General features: G+C 39.8%; 1 protein-coding gene across 3 annotated transcripts in view; it reads right to left on the bottom strand.

The window, feature by feature from the left end:
- LOC140477418 (lethal(3)malignant brain tumor-like protein 4) overlaps positions 1–26,501 on the bottom strand; it is a 293,436-nt gene that overhangs the window by 154,932 nt on the left and 112,003 nt on the right. For all 3 annotated transcript variants that reach the window (XR_011960721.1, XM_072571276.1, XM_072571275.1), the window contains exons 12-14: positions 25,019–25,170; positions 19,994–20,070; positions 1,561–1,646 (exon numbers count right to left, since the gene is read on the bottom strand). Coding sequence is in view for 2 of the 3 variants with exons in the window: in XM_072571276.1 (XP_072427377.1) it covers positions 1,561–1,646; positions 19,994–20,070; positions 25,019–25,170 (315 nt within the window). In the remaining variant the exon portion in view is untranslated. The remainder of the gene's footprint in view (positions 1–1,560; positions 1,647–19,993; positions 20,071–25,018; positions 25,171–26,501) is intronic.

The raw sequence follows: 26,501 nt of genomic DNA, 5'->3' as shown, positions 1-26,501 counted from the left end.
AGTAAAATTTGATAGTAAAGAAGGGACTAGCTAATCTGGAAGTAATAAGCAGAAAGCGATAACAGTCATGATTAAAATAAATGTGTAAATGAACGGAGGATTGAGTAATAAATGGCAATAAAGGAGAGACTCTACATAAGAGAAGGAAAGAATTAGTTCCACACATATGATTATTATTATGGAAATTATAAAAGGTGAAGTTAAAGGACATGCAAGGGTACATGCAGCATAAAATAGCTAAAATCATTGAGTCAGGAAAAATAAACCAGCAACAGGCTGAACTACAGTGCAAGTTTAAGACAACTTGAGTTGGTGATGTTATATTCACAGAGATATAAAGCACAAAAAGGTGACTACTTATGCTAAACAAGCAGAAAACACTCTTTCATAACCAACGAGAGTACAATTCTATGTACCACTTCAGAAAATCATGGATAGGGTCAAATAAAAATTTACATTGTGAATGGGGGATTACAGTTTGTGTGAATAGATGGGAGACACTGGGATTGATCTTGTCTGAAAAGATGAGTTTTAAGATGATTGGCAAAAGAAACATGGGCCAGATGATGGAATTTACTTTTACAATTATATAATATCTCAAACGTGCTGCCTTAAAAGATGCTGTAAACAAATTTGGTTGTAAACTTCAAAAAGGGTATTGGAGAAATACTTAAAGGATCAAAAATAAAACACAGATATAATGAAAGAGGGAAGATTGGATTAACTGGTTTGTTCTTCAAAAGAGCTGGCAAACACTGTTGCTCTTCTATGATTGAAGTTACTATAACAAGAAACACAGAATAAACTGATGAGGGGAACAACTGATATGAAGAACATTGCCACACAGAGTCAATAAATACATCTGCAAGCAGAGTCAAAACTTTTCTGAACAATTAAGACGGAGTATGATGATTTGGAGAAAGAACAACACATTGTTTTCTTTGACAGGTGAATGAAGACAGTCTCTGCTGTCTATAATTCTCTTGTGGTCTCTAAGAGAGCCACAACTGGAAGCATTATGCATTTTCAAGTATATTACCTGAACTATCTCTAGAATTACTTCTGGAACACCCTTATTCATTGCTGCAAAATTACTCTTTGTTAAATGCAGAAACAATCACAGGAGTATTTGTACTATTTACAAAAACGGAGAGGTGTGCTAATACGTACTTAGCTCTTAGTTACAAAGCACTTCAGAATCGTCTGCCTATGACTAGTAAATTGGGAACATTTTTAAATACAGTGAACAAAACACCCTGATAGATCATAGCCTTGGTCTGTGTTACTTCAGGTAGCATAATTATTGCCAGTGATATATATTTCAATTGTGCAATGAATCACAAAGCAACTATTACAATGGATGACTTTATAAACATCAAGAAGAATTGTCATAATGGGGCAAATTTCAAACTTGAACAATCAAACATGTTTATAACTTATGTTTTAGATTATTTGCAATGATTTGAAAACATTTGCATTAGTTCATAAAAACAATACAACTTGTTATTTAATGCGACCTTACAATATCAGGAGTGGATAGCTGCAAGAACAATGACGTACCACTTTGAAAGCACGAGCTGGAGCGGAGGTAGCACCCATCTCCTCCAAATATTTCTTCCAGGAAAAATTTTCTGCATCAGAATATCCTGGAATAAAAGGTTTGCCAATTATACCGATCTGGAATAACATATTCATGGCCAAAACATGTAGAAAATGTAACTGTCTCTACACAGATTACTAAACGGTCAAGCTCAGTTTTGCATTTCAAACATTATACAACATGTTAAATTGATAAATCCAAGAGTTTAGGTAATCCAAGTGTTTCGCATATCAGCTTGAGAGAGAGAGAAAAGCTATATTTCTGTGCATAAAACCATTACATTTCTGCAATGAAATTTAGCTTACTATTTAAAGTAGGTCAAGTAAAGCAAAACATATTTTCTAAGCCATGTTCCTCTAGCTGAGAGCACATTTCATATAACAAATCATTGTTGGGTCCTTCATATGAGAGCAATGGAAACTATAGAAAAGTAACCAAAGACATCAGAGGATATGCGTTCTGAAATGGTTTTTGAAGATGCCAGATTAACACACGCAATTAATTATTTCTAAATGTTATCACTGATTTTAATCAATTTCTATGCACCAATATCCCACAAACAAGGCTGTGATAAATACCAGATTGCTCTCGGGTTTCTATATCTATTATATGCATTGAGCTTCACTTCTCTTAACACATATTTTCATAACCCCTTTGAAAATGTACATGAACAACATCTGCCACATTCCCTTTATCTTTACAGTTCTGACTAAATTTATGACTATTTTTCAGAAAAACATGCTCCTGTATGTTGTGTTTTTTTTAATTAAGACAAGACAATTCTACATTATTCTTTTTACACAATAAAGGTACAAATTCATTTCCAAAGTCCTTCACTTCTGTACAGTTGCTGACACCAAATATACCAGAAGCTGTTCAGCTGATGGAAACAATATGCAAATAGGTCATTTATAAATAAAATTAACAACACTGAAGAAAGAAAGTGGGCTAGGAGAAAGTGAGGACTGCAGATGCAGAGCTTAAAAATGTGTTGCTGGAAAAGCGCAGCAGGTCAGGCAGCAAAGGAACAGGAGAATCGACGTTTTGGGCATAAGCCCTTCTTCAGATTCTTCCTGAAGAAGGGCTTATGCCCGAAACGTCGATTCTCCTGTTCCTTTGAACCTACCTGACCTGCTGCGCTTTTCCAGCAACACATTTTAAAGAAAGTGGGCTACCTAGATAAAGGTTTCTGCTGATCCCAATTACCTCCATTTGACAAAATATTCTAATTTGGAAGGAATCACAAATTATTCTGAAGTGAGGTAACAGGTGTGGACAAGCTGCTTGAGTGTACAAGGTTGAGAGGGTATCACTCGATTCTAAATTTCACTCTTATGGATGTGTGCATGTGGAGAATTGGACACAACTGCTTGAATCTTTGATGGTGCACCGAGCATGATCGTGCCTCTCTAAAGTTGGATATCTAACCATCTAAATGGACATTGCCTGACCTGCTCACATTGCTTGTATTTTACTTCTGATTCCACGTTGTGAAAGGATAAAATCATTAGCGCTGCAATGCCATTTTAACTGGGAAGCACATGTGAACCAAACTCAAACTTACATTGTGGGTCAGAGGGAGCAAAAGGGCACTTCCTCTCTTCCTCACAAGGCAACTTCACGCCTCTTTCATTTCCAGCTATTCTTCCCGATTTTAGGAATAATTGTTATTGTTGGCCAGATGTAAAGGTGCACTTCCTGCTCTCCTTGGAATAGTACTGTGGATTTTTTTGTGTCTGTGGGAGGGGCAGACAGAGCCTTATTTTAACAGTGCATCTGAAAGACATCATGTTTGACAATACAGCCCTCACTCAATATTACACTGACGTTTCAGCCTGGATTGTGTCATGTCGTGAGGCTTTGAAGTGAAAGTGTTACCCCTGAGCCAAGGCTCATATCAGAGTTCAGCCCAAGAAGTTGTGCTGAAGCATTAGTGTTATACTAAGCTAAACATGCACAACACAGAGAAGGTGTATAGATTAGATTAGATTAGATTAGTTACAGTGTGGAAACAGGCCATTTGGCCCAACAAGTCCACATCGACCCTCCGAAGAGCAACCCATCCAGACCCATTCCCCTACATTTACCCCTTTACCTAACACTACGGGCAATTTAGCATGGCCAATTCACCTAACCTGCACATCTTTGGACTGTGGGTGAAAACCAGGCACGGGGAGAATGCGCAAACTCCGCACTGAGGCAGGAATTGAACCTGGGTCTCTGGCGCTGTGAGGCAGCAGTGCTAACCACTGTGCCACCGTGCCGTCCCATTCCATAAAACTGATCAAATGTATTATAGTGTGTATGATGCAACATTTGAAGAAGTTACAAGCAAGTCTTGCAAGAGTTCAGTCAGTTTAGTGAATTGAGGTAAAAGTCTACTAATCCAACAATTAATTTATGAAACTACTACAAATGGCAATGGACTTAAGAAAATAAGAAAACCCACAATTAGATTTTATTTCACCATTTTAAACATGAATATCAAATACAATATTCTTCATATTTACTGATGAATTGCATTCATGATTTTTCATTAAATAATTAAAACCAGTATTAGGAGAAATTTAGTTGACTAAAACAACTTGACACATCTGGCAGCAGCATGGTGTGGGCTGGTGAAACCCAGAGTGGGACAGTAGCAGAGGAGAAGGAAAAGTTGGATTCTCCCTAAATTTTCTTTCTTTATTTTTAATTTTTAAGTTAATGAGAATGGTGCCAATTCATGGCAATCATAGTTTGCATTGAATAAACGTGACAATAAATGAGTCAATAAATCTACAAACATTGTAAAATGGGATTAAACTCACGTATAAATCAAACTGGACAACCGTAGCAATTTTCCTTCTTCAGAAGACTTCATGCCCACTTTATTTACACCAGACATCATCTCATTTTTAAGTTTTAAAAAACTGAGTTCAAAATGTCATGAAATGGTGGAGGTTGAACTCTCAATTCCTTGATTACTCATTCATGCCTATTTAGATCACTAGTGACCACAAATTTACAGTAACTAATTGGGGGTCTCAAATGGTTATTTTCCCTTCTCATCTTGAAGCAGTATATTTTCAGTTCTCCGCAGAAATATACATGCAGAAGTTTCCAATTTATCTACTTTCTGAATCGAACAGTTTTATGGTACATTACCAAGCTCTCTTTGAAATGGCAAATATTAAATACTGCAATGTCCTCAAAGCAAAAGCAATTAATATATTTGCTTACAATGATATGAACAAAACATTCTCTGAATACGTATTAAAATAGACTCATCAACTTAAATTACATATTTCATCAAATTCACTTTCTAATATCTAGAGATTGATTGCATGTTCTCTTTATTATCAATCATCAAAGTCAGTCACTCCACAGGTGCTGTCATTTTAATGAAATTATTTCACCTCATTCTGGTTCCACAATTCTGAAATTTGCAATATTTTATCCCTTCTCTACTTAATCTTGTGGCTTTACCATGTATAAATTCAGGAATAATAAATAATTCACATATTTAAAAGTTGTACCTTCATTGCACCACCAAAAAGAACATTTTAACAATTCTATTTAATTTCCTTAACAGTGTATTATCTCCAACCAGTGGTTTATGACACATTTTCTTGGTTTTATTTCATGTCAATTAAGCCTTAAGTTTTATAGGTCATATTGGTAAGATAGCCATTTTTCTGCAGGCTTAAGTTAACTCAGGAGCAAATCTGGTTTGAGCAGGGATATTTCTAGCAACAAGAGGTTTGAGCTCAAAATGCTGTAATTCTCAGAACCACATTACTTTCAAGGTCAAAATAATTTAAGATGGGAGGCAGTGGAGATATCACACAATCAGTCTGTCTTTGGTCTACTTAGGTTGCTAAGTGGAAACCCATAGCAAATTAAGGGCCTGATCCTGATCCACCAATAATTTACCACAGCAGATTGAGGCTGATACCAGTTGGACAACCCAACAGCTTTTACTGAGCTGAGGTTGAGCAAAGCGAGGGATCTATTTTGGCAGGTCCCTGTGTCCATCAGCTCCTTTTCCTTTGCGACTATCTGCAGTCCCAGCAGCAACCACCACTTGGATTTAGTGCTACCATACCAAAGAGCTGTCGAGCAATCGGATTGGTCACCAGCTCTTGAAGGTTGGACTTTCTCCCAAGATGGGGTAGATCACTTGCCTTGAGCAAAGTAATAGCATACTCAGCATTAAACGGCTGAGGAGCAGCCAGCAGCAATGAGACCGTTTATCCCGTTGACTCTTTGGGTGGCCCAAATATTTTAGCTCCAAATTTCGGCCCCTATACAACATGCTTTGCCTTCAAGGCACTCTTGAGACAGAGGAGGTAGTGTGGGGTTTGGGTTGCATGGATCAAATCTGAAGGGCAGAGGCTGTGCAGTAAAGTTCAATTCAGTCCTTTGACACAGTGGTGGAGTCAAGAGGAGCAGAATTGGATGATCATCTGCCAAATTTGTACCTGGAAAATACACACAGTGCCAATTAAGCTTAGGTCCGTCATTTTGGACATAAAATTTGCATAATATATTTAAAGCAATATATTTTTGAAGCAACTGACGTTCTAAATTTTGCACCACAGCAATTGTAGTGGAAATTCTAACTGAATATTCTACAGGATACAATAAATCAAATGCATTTTTCTGAACTTCATATTAACAGGTTTCTGTCAAAAAATAGCTCCCTTCTGATTCAAAACAGTAGACAGAACCACAAGAGTAATATCACACAGATATACAGCAAGGTTATAGTGCACTTGTCGAAGAGTCACTTCCGATTAACTCTGTAATGTATCAATGATGCAGTCAAAGGATTTATATAAAAGATAGCTTTTAAAAGCTGCAAGAATACCTTCTGCTGACCTGCATGTGTTTACTTAAAAAACAATGAGTTGTTGAAATCCAAGGTTACTACGTACAGAAAAATGCAGAATTTTATTTTTTAGAATCCATAACCACTGTGCCACATAGAACACGGGGAACACGAAGCATCTATTTTGCAGTAATTTTTAAATTACAGATAAGATGATCCCACAACTGCGAATACAAAAGCAGTTTTTCTCAGATTCTCTTCCTGATGTGGTGCGTCTCATACTTCTTGATTTCAGAACTTTCATTTCATTCTGTGTTTTCTTTGCTGCCTCCAAATTTTTACATGGACAAAGTGCCTTTTTCATCCTGTGCCCAGATCTTTCCTTAAACTTTGGAGGTAACGGCATTCAGTAGGACCTCCAGGTCCCTGCCGCAAAGCAGGGAAGTGTTTTCCCCTTCTCTGGCGCAAATGTCAGGGACCATGCAGGTCAGCTCCAGACTGTCAGTGACCATAAGACACAAGAGCAGAAGGTGGCCAGTCAGCTCATCCTACTCTGCCTTTCAAAGAGATCATGACTGATCTGATAACTCTGAACTCTACCTTCCTGTCTCTTTCCACAATAATCCTCAATTCCATTATCGATCAAAAACCTCCCTATTTCAGCCTTGAATATACTTAATGGTGCAACTCCAACACTTCTCTGTGGCAAAGAATTGCAACTCTGAGAGAATACATTATTCCTCATTGATGTCCTCAATGTATGGTCCCTCATTCTGTGATTATGCCATCTGGTCCCAGACTCTTCCACAAGGGAAAACAACCTTTCTGCATGTGACTCCAGATCCATGGAAAACAACCTCACTATATCCAGTCCTCTCATAATCATTTATGCTTCACGAAGGTCACCTGTTACTCTTCGATCTTCCAATGAGTACAGGACCAACCTACTCAACCTCTGCTCATAAGACAGACCCTTCCTACTTGGTATCAGCTGAGTGAACCTTCTCTGGACTGTCTCCGATGCCAGTTTATCTTTCCTTAGAGAAAGAGCACAGAATTGTTCACAGTATTCCAGCTCTGGTCTGGCTAGTTCCTGGTACATTTTTATTTCTACCTCACTGCTTTCATCCTCCATTTCATTTGAAATAACAGCCAATATTTCATTTGCCTTCCCAATTATTGCTGAGCTTGGAAGCTGAGTTTTTTTTTTGTGATTCAAGGATAGGTACTGCCTCTGTTCCATAGCTTTCTGCAGTCTTTCACCATTTAAATAACAACTCCTCTATTCTTCCAGCCAAGGTGCATAAATTCATATTTTCCCATGTTGTATTCCATTTGTCAACATTTTGACTACTCACTTAACCTATTCATAACCCTCTGCAGTCCCATTGTGTCATCCCCATCACTTGCTTTCCCAGCCATTTGTCCAGATGCACAATAGGCTTTTAAAGATGGCATGGGTACAAGGGTCCTGATCAATTCTAGAATAACCACTACTGGAATAAGCTATTCTGGGAGTAACGTATGGTTTCAAAATGGGACATGACAGGGTAATAAAAAGGCCAGGTAGTTCAGGTGGAGAGTATGGCGAGCTATGGCAACACCACTCACTGGACATAGAAACAGAATCCCTCCAAAAATATGACGCAACTCGGACTTAGCCCAAAAAAATAAGTAAAATTCGGCCCAAAGAACCATAATTTGAATTTTGAATTGAAATTGAAGTTTTTTTTTAAATTTATAGCAAAGCAACTGTTCCAGTGCTACTAAACTGAGGGATGTATTGCTTAGAACTGAGATGCTCTAAACAGTTCTTCATGCAAGTAGACCAGGCCGAAATTTGTTTCCCATCTCATACTGTCCTGAATGCAGTTGAGAATCTAATACATTGCTGTTGGTATGGAGTCACATGGAGGACTGTATGTTTCTTTCCCTAAAGGACATTAGTGGACCAGATGGGTTTTTACAACAACTTAGAGTGGTTACACAGTTGCCATTAGGCTAAAACAAATTCAGGAATTGCTGGAGAAACTCAACAGGTCTGGCAACTTCCATGGGAAGAAAGCAGAGTTAATGTTTCGAGTCTGGTAACTCTTTACCAGAGCCGTTAGCGGTGAGGAAAAAGTGACATTTATGCTGAATTTGAATTTCGGGGCTGGGAGGAAGGGGACAGGTATGAGGATTGGTGGAAATGGAGTCCAGAGAGAGCAAGATATGAAAGGGTTAGGTAAACACAGAGACTATGGATAGCAGGCCAGGACAGAGGAAAAGCCAAATAAGTGATAAAAAGAGGTCAGGATAGAAGAAAATGAGTGAGCTGTACCAAATGCAAACCATATAATGTGATAGTAGGCCAAGGATTAGGTGAGAATGCGTGACTGTGCTAAAAGCAACCCCTGACATTAGAAAACAGAGTGTGGGATGGGTGAAAAACATGGAAGGATGGAATCAGGCCAGGATTGGTGTTGAACTCAATGTCCATTTGTGTTGAACTCAATGTTGAATGCAAGAGGTCCCCAAACAGAAAATGAGATGTTATTCTTCAAACTTGCACCTCTGCTCAATGGAACACAACACCCAGCCTTGCAACAGCAATGTCGGTGTGAAAAAAAGATGGCCTATTGACGTGGCAGGCAAATGGGAACTCAGGGCCATTTTTGCACACACAATGCAGGTGCTCGGCAGAGTGGTCACCCAGTCTGCATTTCATTTCCCCAATGTAGAGGAGACCACATTGTGAATTTTTAATTCATGTTTTTCTTGAACAAATTCAAATCTCACCATCTGGTACCCTGGGATTCAAACTTATGACCCCAGAACATTAGCCTGAGTTTCAAAATTACCAGCCTTGTGGTGTTACCACTACACCCCTGCCTAATGGTACGTTGCATGGTATTCTCCAACTGCTATCAGAATTTGACTGTTAAAACTCTGAAAATCTCTGCACTATTCTGTGAAAAAACTATTTAGTGCCTGCTTGTTATTTTATCCATTATCCATCACCAATTTACCTTAAAAAAGAAAATCCCTTAGTATTTCTTATGCTGAAGGTACACAGCAAGCTGGCACATCAAATAAAACAACTGGATGTAGCGACTTGTTATTTCCTGTTGTGGTGGATTGGAGAATGGGGTTTCACTTCAATGCAGGAGGAGAGAAGACACTGGCAGCATCAGGAGTGGCACTGAGCTTATGTAACACTGGAAGGAAAAGATCAGTGGAACTGGAGTGGGACTCCAGAGCTGGCAGCGCAGAGAGATGTGAATGGTTCTTTGGCTTAGAACTACAGTGAATGGGAAATCAAAAAATAACACCATGAAGGAATGTCAAATTTAGCAGAACTGAAGTGGGGGTAGAATACAGAATTGGATTGATTGATGGACTCCTGACAAATTTCAGCAGATGGGAGAGCCGGAAAGACCATAAGACATGGGAAGTAAGGCCATTCGGCCCAATGAGTCCACTCTGCCATTCATTCATGGCTGATGAGCATTTCAACGCCACTTACCCACACTCTCCCCATATCCCTTAATTCCTTGCGAGATCAAGAATTTATCAATCTCTGCCTTGAAGACATTTAACGTTCCAGCCTCCACTGCGCTCTGTGGCAATGAATTTCACAAGCCCACCACCCTCTGACTGAAGAAATGTCTCCTCATTTCCATTCTAAATTGACCCTCTCTAATTCTAAGGCAGTGCCCATGGGTCCTAAGATCCCCGCCTGATGGAAACAAACTCCCAGCATCCACTCTTTGTTGGACGTGCATTATCTTCTAAGTTTCTATTAGATCTCCCCTCAACCTTCTAAACTTAATGAATACAATCCCAGGATCCTCAGCCGTTCATCATATGTTAGGGCTACCATTCCAGGGATCATCCGTGTGAATCTCCGCTAGACATGCTCCAGTGCTAGTATGTCCTTCCTGAGGTGTGGGGCCCAGAATTGAACACAGCATTCTAAATGGAGCCTAACCACAGCTTTATAAAGTCTCAGTAGCACATTGCTGTTTTTACATTCCAAACCTCTTGATATAAATGACAACATTATATTTGCTTTCTTAACCACGGACTCAACCTGCAAGTCAACCTTTAGAGAAACCTGGACTAGCACTAACAGATCCCTTTATACTTCAGCTTTATGAATTTTCTCACTGTTTAGAAAATAGTCCAGGCCTGTATTCTTTTTTCCAAAGTGCAAGAACTCGTATTTGCTCACATTGAATTTCATCAGCCATTTCTTGGACCACTCTCCTAAACTGTCTAAATCTTACTGCAGCCTCCCCACTTCCTCAGTATTACCTGCCTGTCCGCCTAACTTTGTATCATCGGTGAACTTCACCAGAATGCCCCCAGTCCCTTCATCCAGATCATTAATATATAAAGTGAACAGCTGAGGCCCCAACATTGGACCCTGCGGGACACCAATTGTCACCAACTGCCATTCCGAAAAAGAACCTCATATCCCCAACTCTCTGCCTTCTGTCAGACAGCCAATCCTCAATCCATGCCAATAGCTCACCTCGAACACCATGGGCCCTCATCTTACTCAGCAACCTCCCGTGTGGCTTCTTATCAAAGGCCTTTTGGAAATCTAGGTAGATAACATCCACTGGGTTTCCATGGTTTAACCTTGTTATTTTTTCAAAGAATTCTAACAGGTTTATCAGGCACGACCTTCCCTTACTAAACCCATGCTGAATAAGAGAATAAGACATAGGAGCAGAAATTAGGCCATTCAACCAATCGCGTCTGCTCTGCCACTGAATCACAGCTGATAAGTTTCTCAACACCATTCTCTCGCTTTCTCCCCATAACCCTTGGTCTCCTTTACAATCGAGAACCTATAGAATATAGAATGTTACAAGTGCAGTATAGGCCCTTCGGTCCTCGATATTGCACTGACCTGTGAAATTAATCTGATGCCCATCTAACATACATATGGATAATAATAAAACAGTGTATGTCCAATGCCCATTTAAATGCCCTTAACTTCAGCCAGTCTATTACCGCTGTAGGCAGGTCATTCCACATCCCTACTACTCTGAGTGAAGAAACTACCCATGATATCTGTCCTAAATCTATCACCCCTCAATGTAAAGCTATGTCCTCTCATGTTAGCCTTCACCATCTGAGGAAAAAGGTTTTCACTGTCCACCCTATCTAACCCTCTGATTATCTTACACGTCTCAATTAAGTCACCTCTTACCTTCTTCTCTCCAATAAGAACAGCCTCAGTTCCCTCAGCCTTTCCTCAGAAGATCTTCCCTCCATACCAGGCAAAATCCTAGTAAATTTCCTCTGAATCCTTTCCAAAGCTTCCACGTTCTTCCTATAATGCGGTGACCAGATCTGCACGCAATACTCCAGGTGCGGCCTTATCAGTTTCTTGTATAGTTGAAGCATAACTTTGTGGCTCCAAAACTCAATCGCCCTACCAATAAATGCCAACATACCACATGCCTTCTTAACAACCTTATCAACCTGGGTGGCAACTTCCACGGATTTATGCAACTGGACATCAAGATCTCTCTGTTCATTTACACTGCCAAGGATTTTACCCTTAGCCCAGTACTCTGCATTCCTGTTACTTTTTCCGAAGTGAACTACCTCACATTTTTCCGCATTAAACTCCATTTGCCACTTCTCAGCCCAGCTCTGCATCTTATCTATGCCCCTCTGTAACCCATAACAGCATTTGGCACTATCCACAACTCTGCCTACCTTAGTGCCATCTGCAAATTTACTAACCCAACCTTCCACGCCCACATCCGGATCATTTATAGAAGTGACAACAGCAGTGGCCCCAAAAACAGATCCTTGCGGCACACCACTGGTAACTGAGCTCAAGGGTGAATTTCCCATCAACCACCCACCCACTGTCTTCTTTCAGCTAGCCAATTTCTGATCCAAATGGCTAATCACCTTCAATCCTGAAACTTCATATTTTGTGCAATAACCTACCACGTGGAACCTTAACAAACACCTTACTGAAGTCCATATACACCATATCAACCGCTTTACCTTCATCCATCTGCTTTGTCACCTTCTTGAAGAACTCAATAAGGTTAGTGAGGCACAACATACCCTTCATGAACTGTGTTGACTATCCCTAATCAAATTATTCCTTTCCAGATGATTATAAATCCTATCTCGCATAACCGTTTCCAACACCTTACCCACAACCGAAGTAAGGCTCACTGATGCGTAATTATCGATTCCCCGTCTTAAACAAGGGAACAACGTTTGCTGTCCTCCAGTCTTCTGGCGCTACTCCTGTCCACAATGACGACATAAAGATCAAAGCCAAAGGCTCTGCAATCTCCTCCCTGGCTTCCGAGGACAAATCCCTTCCACCCCAAGGGTCTTATCTATTTTCAGATCTTCCAAAATTGCTAAAAACTCTTTGTCAACCACAGTCCAAACTAATCTAGTAGCCTGTATTTCCATATTCTCTTTAGATCTTTTCTGGCTATCTATCTCAGTCTTCAATATACTCAATGATGTGGTCACCACAGCCTTCTGTGGCAGTGAATTCCACAGATTCACCACTCTCTGGCTGAAGAAGTTTCTCCTTATCTCTGTTCTAAAAAGTCTTCCCTTTATTCTAAAGCTGTGCCCTCGGGTCCTAGTTTCTCCTACCAATGGAAACATCTTCCCAACATCCATTCTGTCCAGGCCATTCAGTATTCTCTAAGTTTGAATTATATCCACCCTCATCCTTCTAAGATCATTGACCCAGAGTCTTCAAATGTTCCTCATATGTTAAGCTCTTCATTCCCGGGACCATTCTCGTGAATCTCCTCTGAACACGCAGCAGGGTCAGTACATCCTTCTTGAGGTATGGCGCCCAAAACTGTGCACAATGATCCAAATGTGGTCCGACCTGAAAGCTATGGATTCAACAAGAGAGGAAAGGTCTCTGGTTCTTGGACACTTCAAAATGTTGTGATTATAACAAGATCAGCTCGGTGGACATCAAAGAATATGAGTTCCCGGATAGGGGCTGTTAACTTGGTCCAATCAGGGAGCCCTGGATGACAGATAAAAAGAGGAATGTTTGAGATTCCGACACCCTGGGTGCTGACTTTGACGAAGCTGTGTCAGAGTCAAGGACTTTCCACATGTAAATAATCGGTGACTTGGTGACTGGATACTGGCCTCTGTGGAGTTATTTCACAAACATATATTTGTGCACAGGGATTTCAACATTTTCTAATGAGTTCTGAGGTATGTGCCTGTATCTTATAGCCACTGCTGAAGAGAATTTTCGTTTTACATATCAATTAAATTTACATACTGGCTAATGCCTGTTAGAGACCTTTTTAAGATTCAGTTAATTAACTTTTTATGTTCTGGAAATGAATTAAGAACCCAAATTAGCATCAGTCTGAACACTGCTTCTCTCTTTGTCATCTATTCTCTCTCTGCCACCCAGCTTCATATGTTGAAGTAGGGGAACAATTGCTTTTATTTAAAATTTTAAATGAAAACCTACAAGAATTCATAACTGAAATTTCATATGCATAGATACAAAATAATACTGAAGTAATTAATGGAAGATTTCTAATTTGTACAGACATAAATCCCAATAGGAGTACACATCATTACATTAGGCATATTTTAAACCTTTGTGTTCTCCCATTTTCTCCAAAAACCTCTCAGTTTTACTAAAATCACAGTTTTTTAAATATGCACTGATTTTCTTCAAATAATCAAAAGGAATATCAAAACTGACAGAGAAAACCAAACAAAAGCATCATATTAGTTTGGTTAACTAAATTACTCGTGTATATTGTGCAAAGATATAGGGGAGGTGATAACCACTTGGTATTATTGCTGAATTGTGAATCAAGAGACCCAAGTAATATTCTGGGTACCTGGGTTCAAATCCTGCCATGGCAGATGGCATCATTTGAATTCAAGAAAAGTCTAGCATTAAGAGTCTAATGATGACCACAAATCTATTGTTGATTATCAGAAAACATCTGGTTCACTAATGTCCTTTAGGGAAGGGAACTGTCATCCCCGCCTGGATGGCCTGTGTGTGACTCCACACTCACAGTAACGTGTTAACTCTTAACTGCCCTCTGGGCAATTAGAGATGGGTAATAAATGCTGGCCTACATGAATCTGTGGCATTCAAGAAATAACTTACCCAAAGATTCGAGCATACAGCTTGATGCTATTGTGAAATATTTACATTTCTGATATTTTGATATTTTAAACATTACAGCTATGGTGACAAATGTTTATTTTTGGTCATTTCTGTCTGCAGCAATATATCACAAGAAGCTTTGAAAGAGGTTCAGGCACTGACAACACTTACTAACAATTCACGTTTGAAAATCAAGGCATTCTACACACTTTTCATTTCAGATGAAGCCCATTCCTATACCTGAAGTAAACAGTAAGTTTACTTGAAAACAAAATATGTCATGAACAGGGAAATGGTTCACGTTTGTTTGCAATTAAGCGTGGTCAGGTATACTGTTTTCTAAGTTTAACTTGTCTCTAAACACGGTCTGTAGCTAATTGTGTATAAAAGCAAGGAACAAGTTCAACTCTATTTGAATTATCCTTACAAATATAACACAGCAATAATATAATAAATATTTAATTTGTGCCGTTACTAAAATGCATGCATACAAAGGAAAAACAAGCACCAAAAGCTTCTCCTTTCATTATCCTTAAATGTTTCAGAGATACACTCTGATTGCATGCAGTTTGAGGCCATTTTAAATTAGATAATGTAAACATAGGTGACACATTCCAGATGTTGGGTTCGGTTAATCAATATTACTCCTGAGGTCTTTCAACTTCAATCATTAATTTGCGGATTTAAAATGGCAGGGACAGAAGAAGCAAAAATGTGAACCATTTGTCCCCTAACCCTGATCTATCCACAGATAAAAAAATTAGGGTTAATATTTCTTAGCATTTCACAATTACTCTCAACAGAAGGCATCTTTTAAGTGTTTAAATTGATTCAGGTAAATGGAATTTATGGATATCTGGCTTTTTAAAGTTTGCTTTAAAAAATCTACGTTTTTCATTGCTTTAATGTTATTTATGGTTAAAACAAAATTGATCAGACTTTTAATTCACTTTTTAAACAAGATCTCAAACAAATACCTTTTGAAACAAATCATTTACATCTGGTTGAAATGATAAATGACATCTTGTGTAAGGCTAATAAACCATGACCAAATATCAAATTTATATGGTATGTTCACATTAAAAAAGAACTGCCTGAGTACTCAGCAATTCAGGCAACAAATATGGAGAGAGAAACTAAGTTAATATTTCAGGTGCATTTTGGGTATCAGGTAAAGAATAGTAAGGATAAGAATCTTCTTCTTCCATTCCATCATCTTCTTCAGTGGAGCTGAAATGCGCATCAGCCATGATTGAATGGCAGAGTGGACTCGATGGGCCGAATGGCCTTACTTCCACTCCTATGTCTTATGGTCTTATACATGCACAAAGTAAAAGCACTGAGAACTTTAAGTTTCAAATACAGTGTGGGATAGGAAAATTTCAAAATTAAATTTACACCAAAGCTGTCAAAACTGAAGCAACACTAGTGGTGACATTTATGGTCAAACATCAAAATGCACTGGCAGCCATTTGTACATGAAACCGTGTTAAGTTTTCACAATGTGCATTAAAATTGGTTACATTTTGATTAAACCGTATGAAATCAGGTACACCCCAAACAACCCTTTTATACTGTTGCAATCTCAGAAATACACATTACTGCATCAGCCTGACCATTCCATTGCTAACAGTGTCCATCTTTCACAGATGCTTTATTTTCTATGATTCAGTGTTAGCATATTTTAAGTGCACATTTTCATGCATTTCCAAATTGATGATGAAATATTGATAGCCACTCATACATACACAAATAGAATAAATAAAAATCAATTTAAAGAATGAATTCAGAAGTATTCACTTAAATAGCTTGGAAGATAATATGTTTTAGTAGCTAAGCATATTCCAGGACATTTTCCAGCACAAAAACATAAAATTAAGACATTGCATTTGGCATGACTGGAGAACATTGCTACACAAAATTATAATTTAACATTTTTATTATAATGCCAAATTTAACCAAACATAACTTCTTGTTTGGGCCATGAACTCAGCAGTTATACTATTGTAAAATCACAACTGACTGGTCTCCATTTTCCACAATATTTCTGCTGCTGTTCCACTACTGGTTTACTCAATGGGACTCTCAACTCTACCTCTGATACCCTCAATCCCAGTAAAGGTAATACACTTGCACCCAGTCATTATTCTGTTAAGGGCCTGATCTATGCCCTTTTAAATCCAAAGGGTGCAGATATTTAAAGATATGGTAGACTCGATTTAGCCATCCATTGCAGATCTGAGTCAACTGCATGAGTCACGGCCAGTTCCCACTCTCCGACAGCCTGTTAAAAACTGCTCTCTATTCCAGGATCGGCTTGGAGTGCAAACATGACCTACTGCTTCTTTTTTCTAAAGCAAACCATCTCCTGAAACCTATCAGCTTCACCCTCACCTCCAACATTATTTACCACACTGTCACTAAGACTGAGACCAGTTAATCAGCTGCCACTTCCCTCCCTTCCACTAACTCACTGGACCAAATTTCCTCTGATGTTCTCATACCAGAGCCCTGCACTCTTATTTTTGTCTGTTTTCACTCCTATTTTCCCTCATGCTCTCTCCATGCTCAAGTTGTCCACAAGAAGAAAACCTTACTCCCTCAAGCCCATTTGCGCTAAATTGCAAAATCCCAAGCAACAGGCCTTTGGTCTCCATTTTCCACTACAGATTTACTCAATGGCACTGTCAACTCTACCTCTGATGTCCTTGATCCCAGTCAAACTAATACACTCTCACCCTGGTCATTTTTTCTGATAAGGGCCTGATCTGTGCCCTCTTAAATCCAAAGCTTTTTCCAACTCTCTTTCCTGGTTCCCATGTTAGACAATGTTTTTAATGGTCCACTCTCCTCAGATGTTGCTTTCTTCACCTTCAAATCTGCCTTTGGCACGCTGGTCATTCATTCTGAACTGGGCCTCATTTATATTCTCTTCAATCCAAGGGATGCAGATTTGCAAGGGTATGACTTGTAAGGACGTGAGTTCACCATCCTTTACCAGATCTAAAGAAGCCACATAAATTCTTGAAAAACCTTGCTCAAAAATCTTTTTAAGCCAGTGACCTATTTCCAACTCCTTTTCCACCCCAAAGTCTTTCAAGTTGTTGTCACCTCCCAAACCATGTCTATCCTTCCCAGAACTGCAGTTCTCAATGTCACCAGTCTGTTTTCTGCCCCTTCCACAGGGGCTGATCAATCGTACCAATATGACTCTTAAAGCCAAAAATGATATTTTATTTGGCTGTGAGAATCGAAAACCTGTGTATGAACAAGATTGGTAGTGGTATGTCCCCTTAACTGATCAGTTTTAAGGCTCTTTACTGAGAACCACAGTCTAACCCAAGAAGTACAAGTTAGAAAGTTGAAATGTGGACAGAAAGCAAAATAAATAGAGGAAAAGAAAGTTGAGATTAAATTAGATTCGTTATAGTGTCGAAACAGGCCCTTCAGCTCAACAGGTCTACACCGACCCTCCGAAGAGTTACCCACCCAAACCCATTCCCCTCTAACTAATGCACCTAACACTATGTTCAATTTAGCATGGCCAATCCACCTGACCTGCACATCTTTGAACTGTGGGAGGAAACCGGAGGAAACCCACAGAGACATGGGGAGAATGTGCAAACTCCACACAGACAGTCATCCAAGGCTGGAATCGAACCCGGGTCCCTGGCACTGTAAGGCTATCAGTGCTAACCATTGAGCCACCGTGCCGAGAGATACACATATGAGACTTAAATAAGACAAAAACATTTAACTTTCTTGTACAAAATTAAAGCAACCATAAGTAAAATGCTTTGGAATTGAAATTTTTAAGTGTTACGTTAGTGGACACACGTGTTTTGAGGGGCTAATAAACTGAGCTAATGTAATTACCATTCAAACAATGGCCTACATTTATGTAATAAAGTCAGAGTTGGAAGGAAGAAAACTTTAAATGGTTGACCTTTTTCTGATTTTCCTGATGGAAAAAGCATGTCAACTGTTGTCTTTTTCATAATGGATTTAAATTATCCTGACATTTCCTGGAGCAAAAAGCCAGATTACAGAATTGAAGATCGCTTGTTTAAATCTCTATTTCGCACACCTTAAGTGTGTCACATTGCCATGGAGATAGGTTGCAGGGATAGTATTTATCGATTTGAGTTATTTGTGTGATTTCTCACAGAGACAAACAGTTGGGTTTGGATCAACTGGGCAGCAGCTTTGAACAAAGCAGTGAATGTGTCTGCCACGATCTGTACAGGAGAAAAAAACTGTCCAAGGGAGCTTCTCAATGTTGGAGCCACTGAAACCATTGAATCCCACTCTTGAGCTGAGCTGTCTACTATCATGAGATACTTCAGAAGTGTTCTCTTGCTGGATGCTGGTGGAACAAGGCAAGGAAATTTCATATCACAGACAGCAACAGAAACACTGAGGAGGGTCAAAGCGAATTTTTAAAAGCTGATGACACCACTTGAACTGTTTCCAGAAGTGAAGAAACTTCAAGACTGTGTATGGTATAGGGGATCTCTTTAATGGAAATAAAAGTCATATGTGAAATGATTTGTTGAAGGTTTTGAGTTTAAAATTCCAGTGTTTATGAAACATGGAAGGTTGAGCGCTTGCGTTGCATAATGTTGATAAAGTAATAGTTTTTATACAAAGAACCTTTGATTGTATAATTTGTGATGCAAGTCTTTCAGTTACTAATTGGTAGCTTAAATTACTTGTCTCAATTTACAGATTTCCCTTGAAATCATAATATTGAAATGTTATTCCACACAACAAGAAAATAGTGAAGAAGAAACAATGTCTGTGCATTGCTGGTTGGACAATTGAGTGAGACTGCCTTTCTGCATTTTGCAACATTCTTTGAGAGAGTATTTATATTCGCTCCTTATTTATATGTGAACAGAAGTTGAACTGATTGCACTAAGTTACTATTATAATTGTTGCTCTGTATGAATTGTCTGCTGGGACAACTGTGGGGTTTTACAAAATTAGAGTCAGCGATGGGGAAACCATAGAAAGCAGCTCACTTTCCACTTCTTTTGGCGAGGATGAGGGGGCAGGTATACAGACATCAATGAGAAAACTGCTTAATTTTCACTTTGATGCAAGAATTGCATCAAGTATTACCAAAGTCTGGAAAATGAGTATCACTTTACACCCAAGTAGCAACTGAGATTTTGATTTGTTCTGTTGTTTTTATGAGCATTCATGGTACAGAACATTCTTTTCTCAATGAAGAGGAAATTTCCAAACAATTGCAGACATCGCAGTCATCCTTAGTGGATAACTACACGTGTAGCTATTTTAGGAATTACCTAATTGATAACAACGTTTGAAGGTTTGAACAACCGACATGCTTATACATTTCTTATGGTCTATTATTACCCTGATTTCAGAGAACTGTTCTGAAGCATATTAACTCACCCACCTTGGGGAGGTGTGAGGGTCTTGCCTTGTTCCTGACACCAGCCCACTGGATGGATGTATGGGCTACTCGCATCACACCTACCAAACAACAAATTACCATATTATTGAATAAAAACGTTAAATGATTTTTAAATGCAGCAAGCCAACATAAACAGCAGAGATCATCAGAATTTGGTGTGTAGCTTAATTAGATCTGTTCCAAAGTAAACACAAAATTCTGGAATAAGTGAGTCGTGGAAGGTCAAAGTGATACATGTGTACAAATGAGAGTAAAGCTGTCATTGTAGAAAAACTGCATTTTTATGCATATGACTCGATTGGCTTGGATATTACTTAAACTTGTGGAAATGGGCTGAAAGTTAAAAGCATGGTTAATGAGGCATGGCCGAAATTTCTTGCCTTGCAGCAATAACCCTCAGCTCCTTTATCAATCTAAAATCTGGAAATCAGTCTTGATTTGATTCATTAACTCAACTGCCACCACATACTGGGGGATAAGTTTCCAAACACTAAAACCCTCAAGAAGAAGCAATTTCTCCTGATCTCTATCTTAATAAAGAACTCCATTTTGAAATGGAAATCCCCCGCCTCCGGTTCTGGGCTCCCCCATGTGGAAAAACATCTCTGACCATCTACCCTGTCAAGATCCCTCAGAACATTACATGCTTTGAGCAAATCACTTCTGACTCTTCTGAATTCCAACAGGTATAGGCCCTTTCCTCAGAAGGCAACCCTTTCATCCCAGGAATCGGCCAAGTAGATCTTCTCTGAATTTAACCCGCACACTCTGCTGCCCATGTTCTTAAAGTGGGTCTTGCTCTGAAACCTCAGCTGTTCCCTTATCTTAATTCATTGATGAACTGTTACTTATGTATGTTTGGACTTCCCTTTCAGGGAAATATATTTTATTCTTTGGATTTTGAAATACTACCCATTGGTGTTCTGCATTGTCATTTTCTAATATTATTTTGACATTTCTTTTTCAAGTTCTGTCACTAACCCCATAAAATCAGTATTCCCCGATTTGGTTTTCAACAAAACAATATCCTTCCTTATCATTAGAATGGTCATTGTTGTCTAAATGATACCTAATATTGCATCATTCTGTTATCTGATCTGGTTCATTCTACATTAATGTATCTAATAACAGATCTTGCCTTGTTGGGGTTTTTCATATCTTTTCTTGGAAAGGACCCATGAACACATTGTAGGAATTCCGCTCCCTTAGTCTCTTTATCCACTGCTTCTACCCAAATCACATTCAGGCAGTTAAAATCCTCCATGACTATTTTATTTTGCTTTTTCACTCAATTCCTTAATTTTCTGCTCTTTCTCCTCCAAATCCCTTCCACAATTCAGTGCCCCACAGATGACATCTATGAATGTGATTCACGCTGCTTTAATCTATTTGGATTCTATTTTAGTCTTGCTAATAGCGGTATCCCTTTCCTCAATCACCATTATGCTGTCTTGAATAAGTACAACTATGCGACACTCTGCATTGTTTAGTCCTTCATCCTGATTTTTCAACAGCCATAACTCAGTATTTCCCTACCCCTGATGGTTTGTCCTCCTGCATGATTTCCTCCATATTTATTTTGGGCATTGCCATAACCACATTTTAACACGGTCTTAACCCACTTTGCACTTAAGCATCTTTGTAATCTCACATCCGATCTCTCTACTCATTCCCTTGCCAACAAAGTCTTCCTGGAATTTATTCTTTCTTTTGCCCTCCTTCACTTGTTTGCTTTACATTTAGGTTGAAAATCTCTCTTGTCCTAATCATACAGAGTCATAGAGATGTACAGCATGGAAACAGACCCTTCGGTCCAACTCATCCATGCCGACCAGATATCCCAACTCAATCTAGACCCACCTGCCACCACCTGGCCCATATCCCTCTAAACCTTTCCTATTCATATACCCATCCAGATGTCTTTTAAATGCTGTAATTGTACCAGCTTCCACCACTTCCTCTGGCAGCTCATTCCATACACATACCACGCTCTGCTTGAAAAAGTTGCCCCTTAGATTTCTTTTAAATCTTTCCCCTCTCACTCTAAACCTATGCCCTCTAGTTCTGGATTCCCTGACTCCAGAGAAAAGACTTTGCCTATCTATCCTCTCCATTCCCTCATAATTTTGTAAATCTGTATAAGGTCTCCCTGCAGCCTCCGACGCTCCAGGGAAAACACCCTATTCAACCCCTCACTACAGCTCAAATCCTCCAATCCTGGCAACATCCTTGTAAATCTTTTCTGAATCCTTTCAAGTTTCACAACATCTTTCCAGTAGGAAGGAGACCAGAACTGCATGCAATATCCAACAGTGGCCCAACCAATGTCCTGCCGCAACATGACCTTCCAACTCCTGCACTCAATACCCTGATCAATAAAGGAAAGCATACCAAACACCTTCTTCACTATCCTATCTACCTTTGACTCCACTTTCAAGAACCTGCACTCCAAAGTCTCTTTGTTCAGCAACACTCCCCAGGACCTTACCATTACATGTATAAGTCCTGCTCTGATTTGCTTTCCCAAAATACAGCAGCTCACATTTATCTAAATTGAACTCATCTGCCACTCCTCAGTCCACTGGCCTATCTGGTCAAGATTCTGTTGTACTCTGAACATAGAACATAGAACATAGAACATTACAGCGCAGTACAGGCCCTTCGGCCCTCGATGTTGCGCCACCCTGTCATACTAATCTGAAGCCCATCCCTCCTGCACTATTCCATGTACGTCCATTTGCCTGGCCAATGACGACTTAAATGCACTTAAGCTTGGCAAATATACTACCATTGCAGGCAAAGCATTCCATACCACTTACTACTATTGGAGTAAAGAAACTACCTCTGACATCTGTCTTATACCTTTCTCTCCTCACTTTAAAGTTGCGTCCCCTCATGTTTGCCGCCCCCATACTTGGAAAAAGGCTCTCTCTGTGCACCCTACCTAACCCTCTGATTATCTTGTATGTCTCTAAAAGTAACCTTCTTCGCTGTCCACGACACCTCCAATTTTGGTGTCATCTGCAAACAACCAACTATACCTCCCATATTCACATCCAAGTCATTTATATAAAAGATGAAGAGCAGTAGACCCAGCACCGATCCTTGTGGCACTCCACTGGTCACAGGCCTCCAGTCTGAAAAGCAATCCTCCACCACCACCCTCTGCCTTTGAGCCAGTTCTGTATCCAAATGGCTAGTTCTCCCTGTATTCCATGAGATCTAAACTTGCTAATCAGTCTCCCATGGGGAACCTTGTTGAATGCCTTACTGAAGTCCATATAGATCACACCTACTGCTCTGCTCTCATCAACCCACTTTGTTACTTCTTCAAAAAACTCAATCAAGTTTGTGATACATGATTTCCTATGCAAAGTCATGCTGACTATCCCTAATCAGTTCTTGCCTTTTCAAATACAGATGAACCTTGATTATCTGAATATCAGATTATCTGGCAAGATCGCAATGTCCCAATGCTCGGCTAAACTATGTTATTCTGCATTTGATTATCCGGAATTTGATCAACTGAATGAAATACTCCTCACCCATGTTCTTTGGATAATCAAGGCTCCTCTCTACATGCAAATCCTGTCCCTCAGGATTCCATCCAACAACTTGCCCACCACCGACGTCAGGCTCACCGGTCTATAGTTCCCGAGCTTTTCTTGCCACTTTTCTAAAATAGTGGCACCACGTTAGCCAACTTCCAGTCTTCCAGCACCTCACCTGTGACTATTGATAATCCAAATATCTTAGCAAGAGACCCAGCAATCACTTCTTGAGCTCCCCACAGAGTTCTAGGGTCCACCTGATCAGGACCTCGGGATCCATCCACTTTTATGCATTTCAAGACATCCAGCACCACCTTCTCTGAAATATGGATATCTTTCAAGATGTCACCATCTATTTCCCTACATTCTACATCTTCTATGTCCTTCTCCACAGTAAACACTGATGAAAAATACTTGTTTAGTATCTCCCCCATTTCCTGTGGCTCCAGGAAAGGCCGCCTTGCTGATATTTGAGAGTTAATCCTAACCCCATTCCTCAACTTACTGGTGTTAAGTCTTTGACCCCTGCCTATGTACACTTCAAGCCTGGCCTGGGGCCCAGTCCATTTCAAATGGAACTTATTCCATCGGTACAGATCATTCCTGCCCCAAAATAACGCTCAGCTTGCTTCCCATGGAAAGGTTCTTTTCTTTCCTGGGCAATAACTCAAAGATTATGGTCAGCTTTGGTTCTCAATTGAGAATTCAACTCCTGATATTATTACAGCAGGATCCCCTTCCTGGCCTTACATATGTTGTTTGCTTAAAATGGACTGTGATGATGGAATTTACCCCCATTTCCTTCTCAGCTAGCATGAATTATCCCTTATCATAGCACTGTGTAGGCAACTCCCCCTCTTTGGGACTTCTGTGGCGAACTATAAGAGGACCCTGCCTTTCCAACCCACCACCAGCCCCAAATAATAAAGTCACCTGTTTATTCCATATTTCTATTCAGGTCTGCCTTCATACATGCATGCATGCACACCTACTTTGAGACTGGTCAAAATATACAATGGTAACTTTATGAAGACACGCTCTCATTTCTTTGATCTTTCTGCCATCCTTATCACACAGTTTTTGTCACTGCCTTTATAAGTAGCAGTGGGTTTGAGAGCCTAATACTGCATCATGACACTCCCTCAGCCATTGCCCCTCAAGCCAACTCCCATTCTTCCTTTGCCTGCTTTTGTCACATGGTTGGCGCCACCATATTTTCTGGGGTATCTCCACCCCAATAACCATGTACACTGAACTGACATACACACACACACAGTATGCCTCTGTTGGTTTTAGTTGACTAACTCCATAGCTTAGAGTTGATTCTTTCAGCAGAAGAAAATCCACCTCACTCGAATTCTAAGATATATGTTACATTTTTGATATTTCTCGACAGTTGTACCAGAAGATCTACGCAGTAAAACAGCACTGAGAATGATGTTAAACAAGCCCTCACCAGTAATCATACGTATCATCCCAGTTATCAAAATGAACCAAAAAGCGATTGTCTACGATATCGGTGACTGATGCAACACAGATCAGGGAGGGATTCTTTCTGTCCACTGCTTCCAGCTTCATACCTACTCGAAATCCTGAAGGAGTAACAGTCTGAAAGATAAATAATGAATATTTTAGAAAATAAATAAACATGACAACATTAGCTACAGGTCATTCTGCTATAATGCATGTTTTGCTCATGTGAATTCACTATAACATGATTGATGAATTGGGGATACTTTATACAGCACAATTTTTTTCAGCTTGTATTGATCATAACGCAATTCCGGCCCCATTAGTTTAAATGGTGCTACTGTTATGCGATTTTCTTATAATATGGGATTGCATGAGAATAGAACTACCACATTATATCAGAACTGACTGTACATGAAAGTGATGACATATCTTGCGAAAAACATGCTGGGCAACAAATAATAACCACTGTCTTTAGATGTAAGTACTTAGCAAGGGGGATATTGTGATGGAACTATTAACAATCACCATCTGAGACTGATGAAAAGACAGGGACTGAAGTGAAACACAGAGACGGTGGCAAATGAGATGATAGCAGGAGCAGCATGTCATTCTGCCTGTTCTACTCCTCACAAACAACTGCCCCCGAGGACAGGGACAAAGCACAGTGCCTCTTAATTGGTTCAAATCATTAGTAAGCTCATTTAGAACTTTTTAGACTCGTAGAAATTTCCATGGGGTGGGCAGCTATTCATACAGACCAGAAGCAGGCCATTCAGCCCATTGAGTTAGCATGAAGAGTATCACACCCAGACCCAACCCCCCCATACTACTTCCACATTTACCAGGGCTAATCCATCTACCCGACATATCCATGGACATTACGGGGCAATTTAGCATGACCACTCCACCTAACCTGCACATCTTTTGATTGTATGAGGAAACGGGTACACCCAGAGGAAACTCACACGGATGCAGGGAGAATGTGCAAACTCTGCACAGACAGTTATCTGAGGCTGAAATCGAACCTGGGTCTCTAGCACAGTGAGGCAGCAGTGATAACGACTAAGCCACCCTGCACAGCTCCCTGAACATTGAGAACTGCAGTTGGACAGGATAAAGGCATCCATCCTGAAACAGTTTGATTTAGTTGAAAAAAAAGTGAAAGTTTGTACAAGAAATCCTGAACACCGTAAAACTTGAATACTCAACCTTACACTTCCTTATCCCAGATCCCCGCTCTGCATTCGCCACAATCACTTGGAAGATGAAGATTAAACTAGAGAGGGTTCAGAGGAGATTTACCAGGATGTTGCCTGCTTTTGGAAGGTTTGAGTTATAAAGAATGGCTGGGACCTTTTTCACTGGTGCGTAGGAGGTTGAGAGGTGACATTATAGAGGTTTATGAAAACTAACCTTCCAGCTCAGCGAGCAAACCTACATTCAGAGGTTTATAATGTCATGAGGGG

This window comes from Chiloscyllium punctatum, chromosome 5, assembly GCF_047496795.1.
Source record: "Chiloscyllium punctatum isolate Juve2018m chromosome 5, sChiPun1.3, whole genome shotgun sequence".
Classification (NCBI taxonomy): Eukaryota; Metazoa; Chordata; class Chondrichthyes; order Orectolobiformes; family Hemiscylliidae; genus Chiloscyllium; species Chiloscyllium punctatum.
This window is presented reverse-complemented; position numbering and strand designations above follow the sequence as displayed.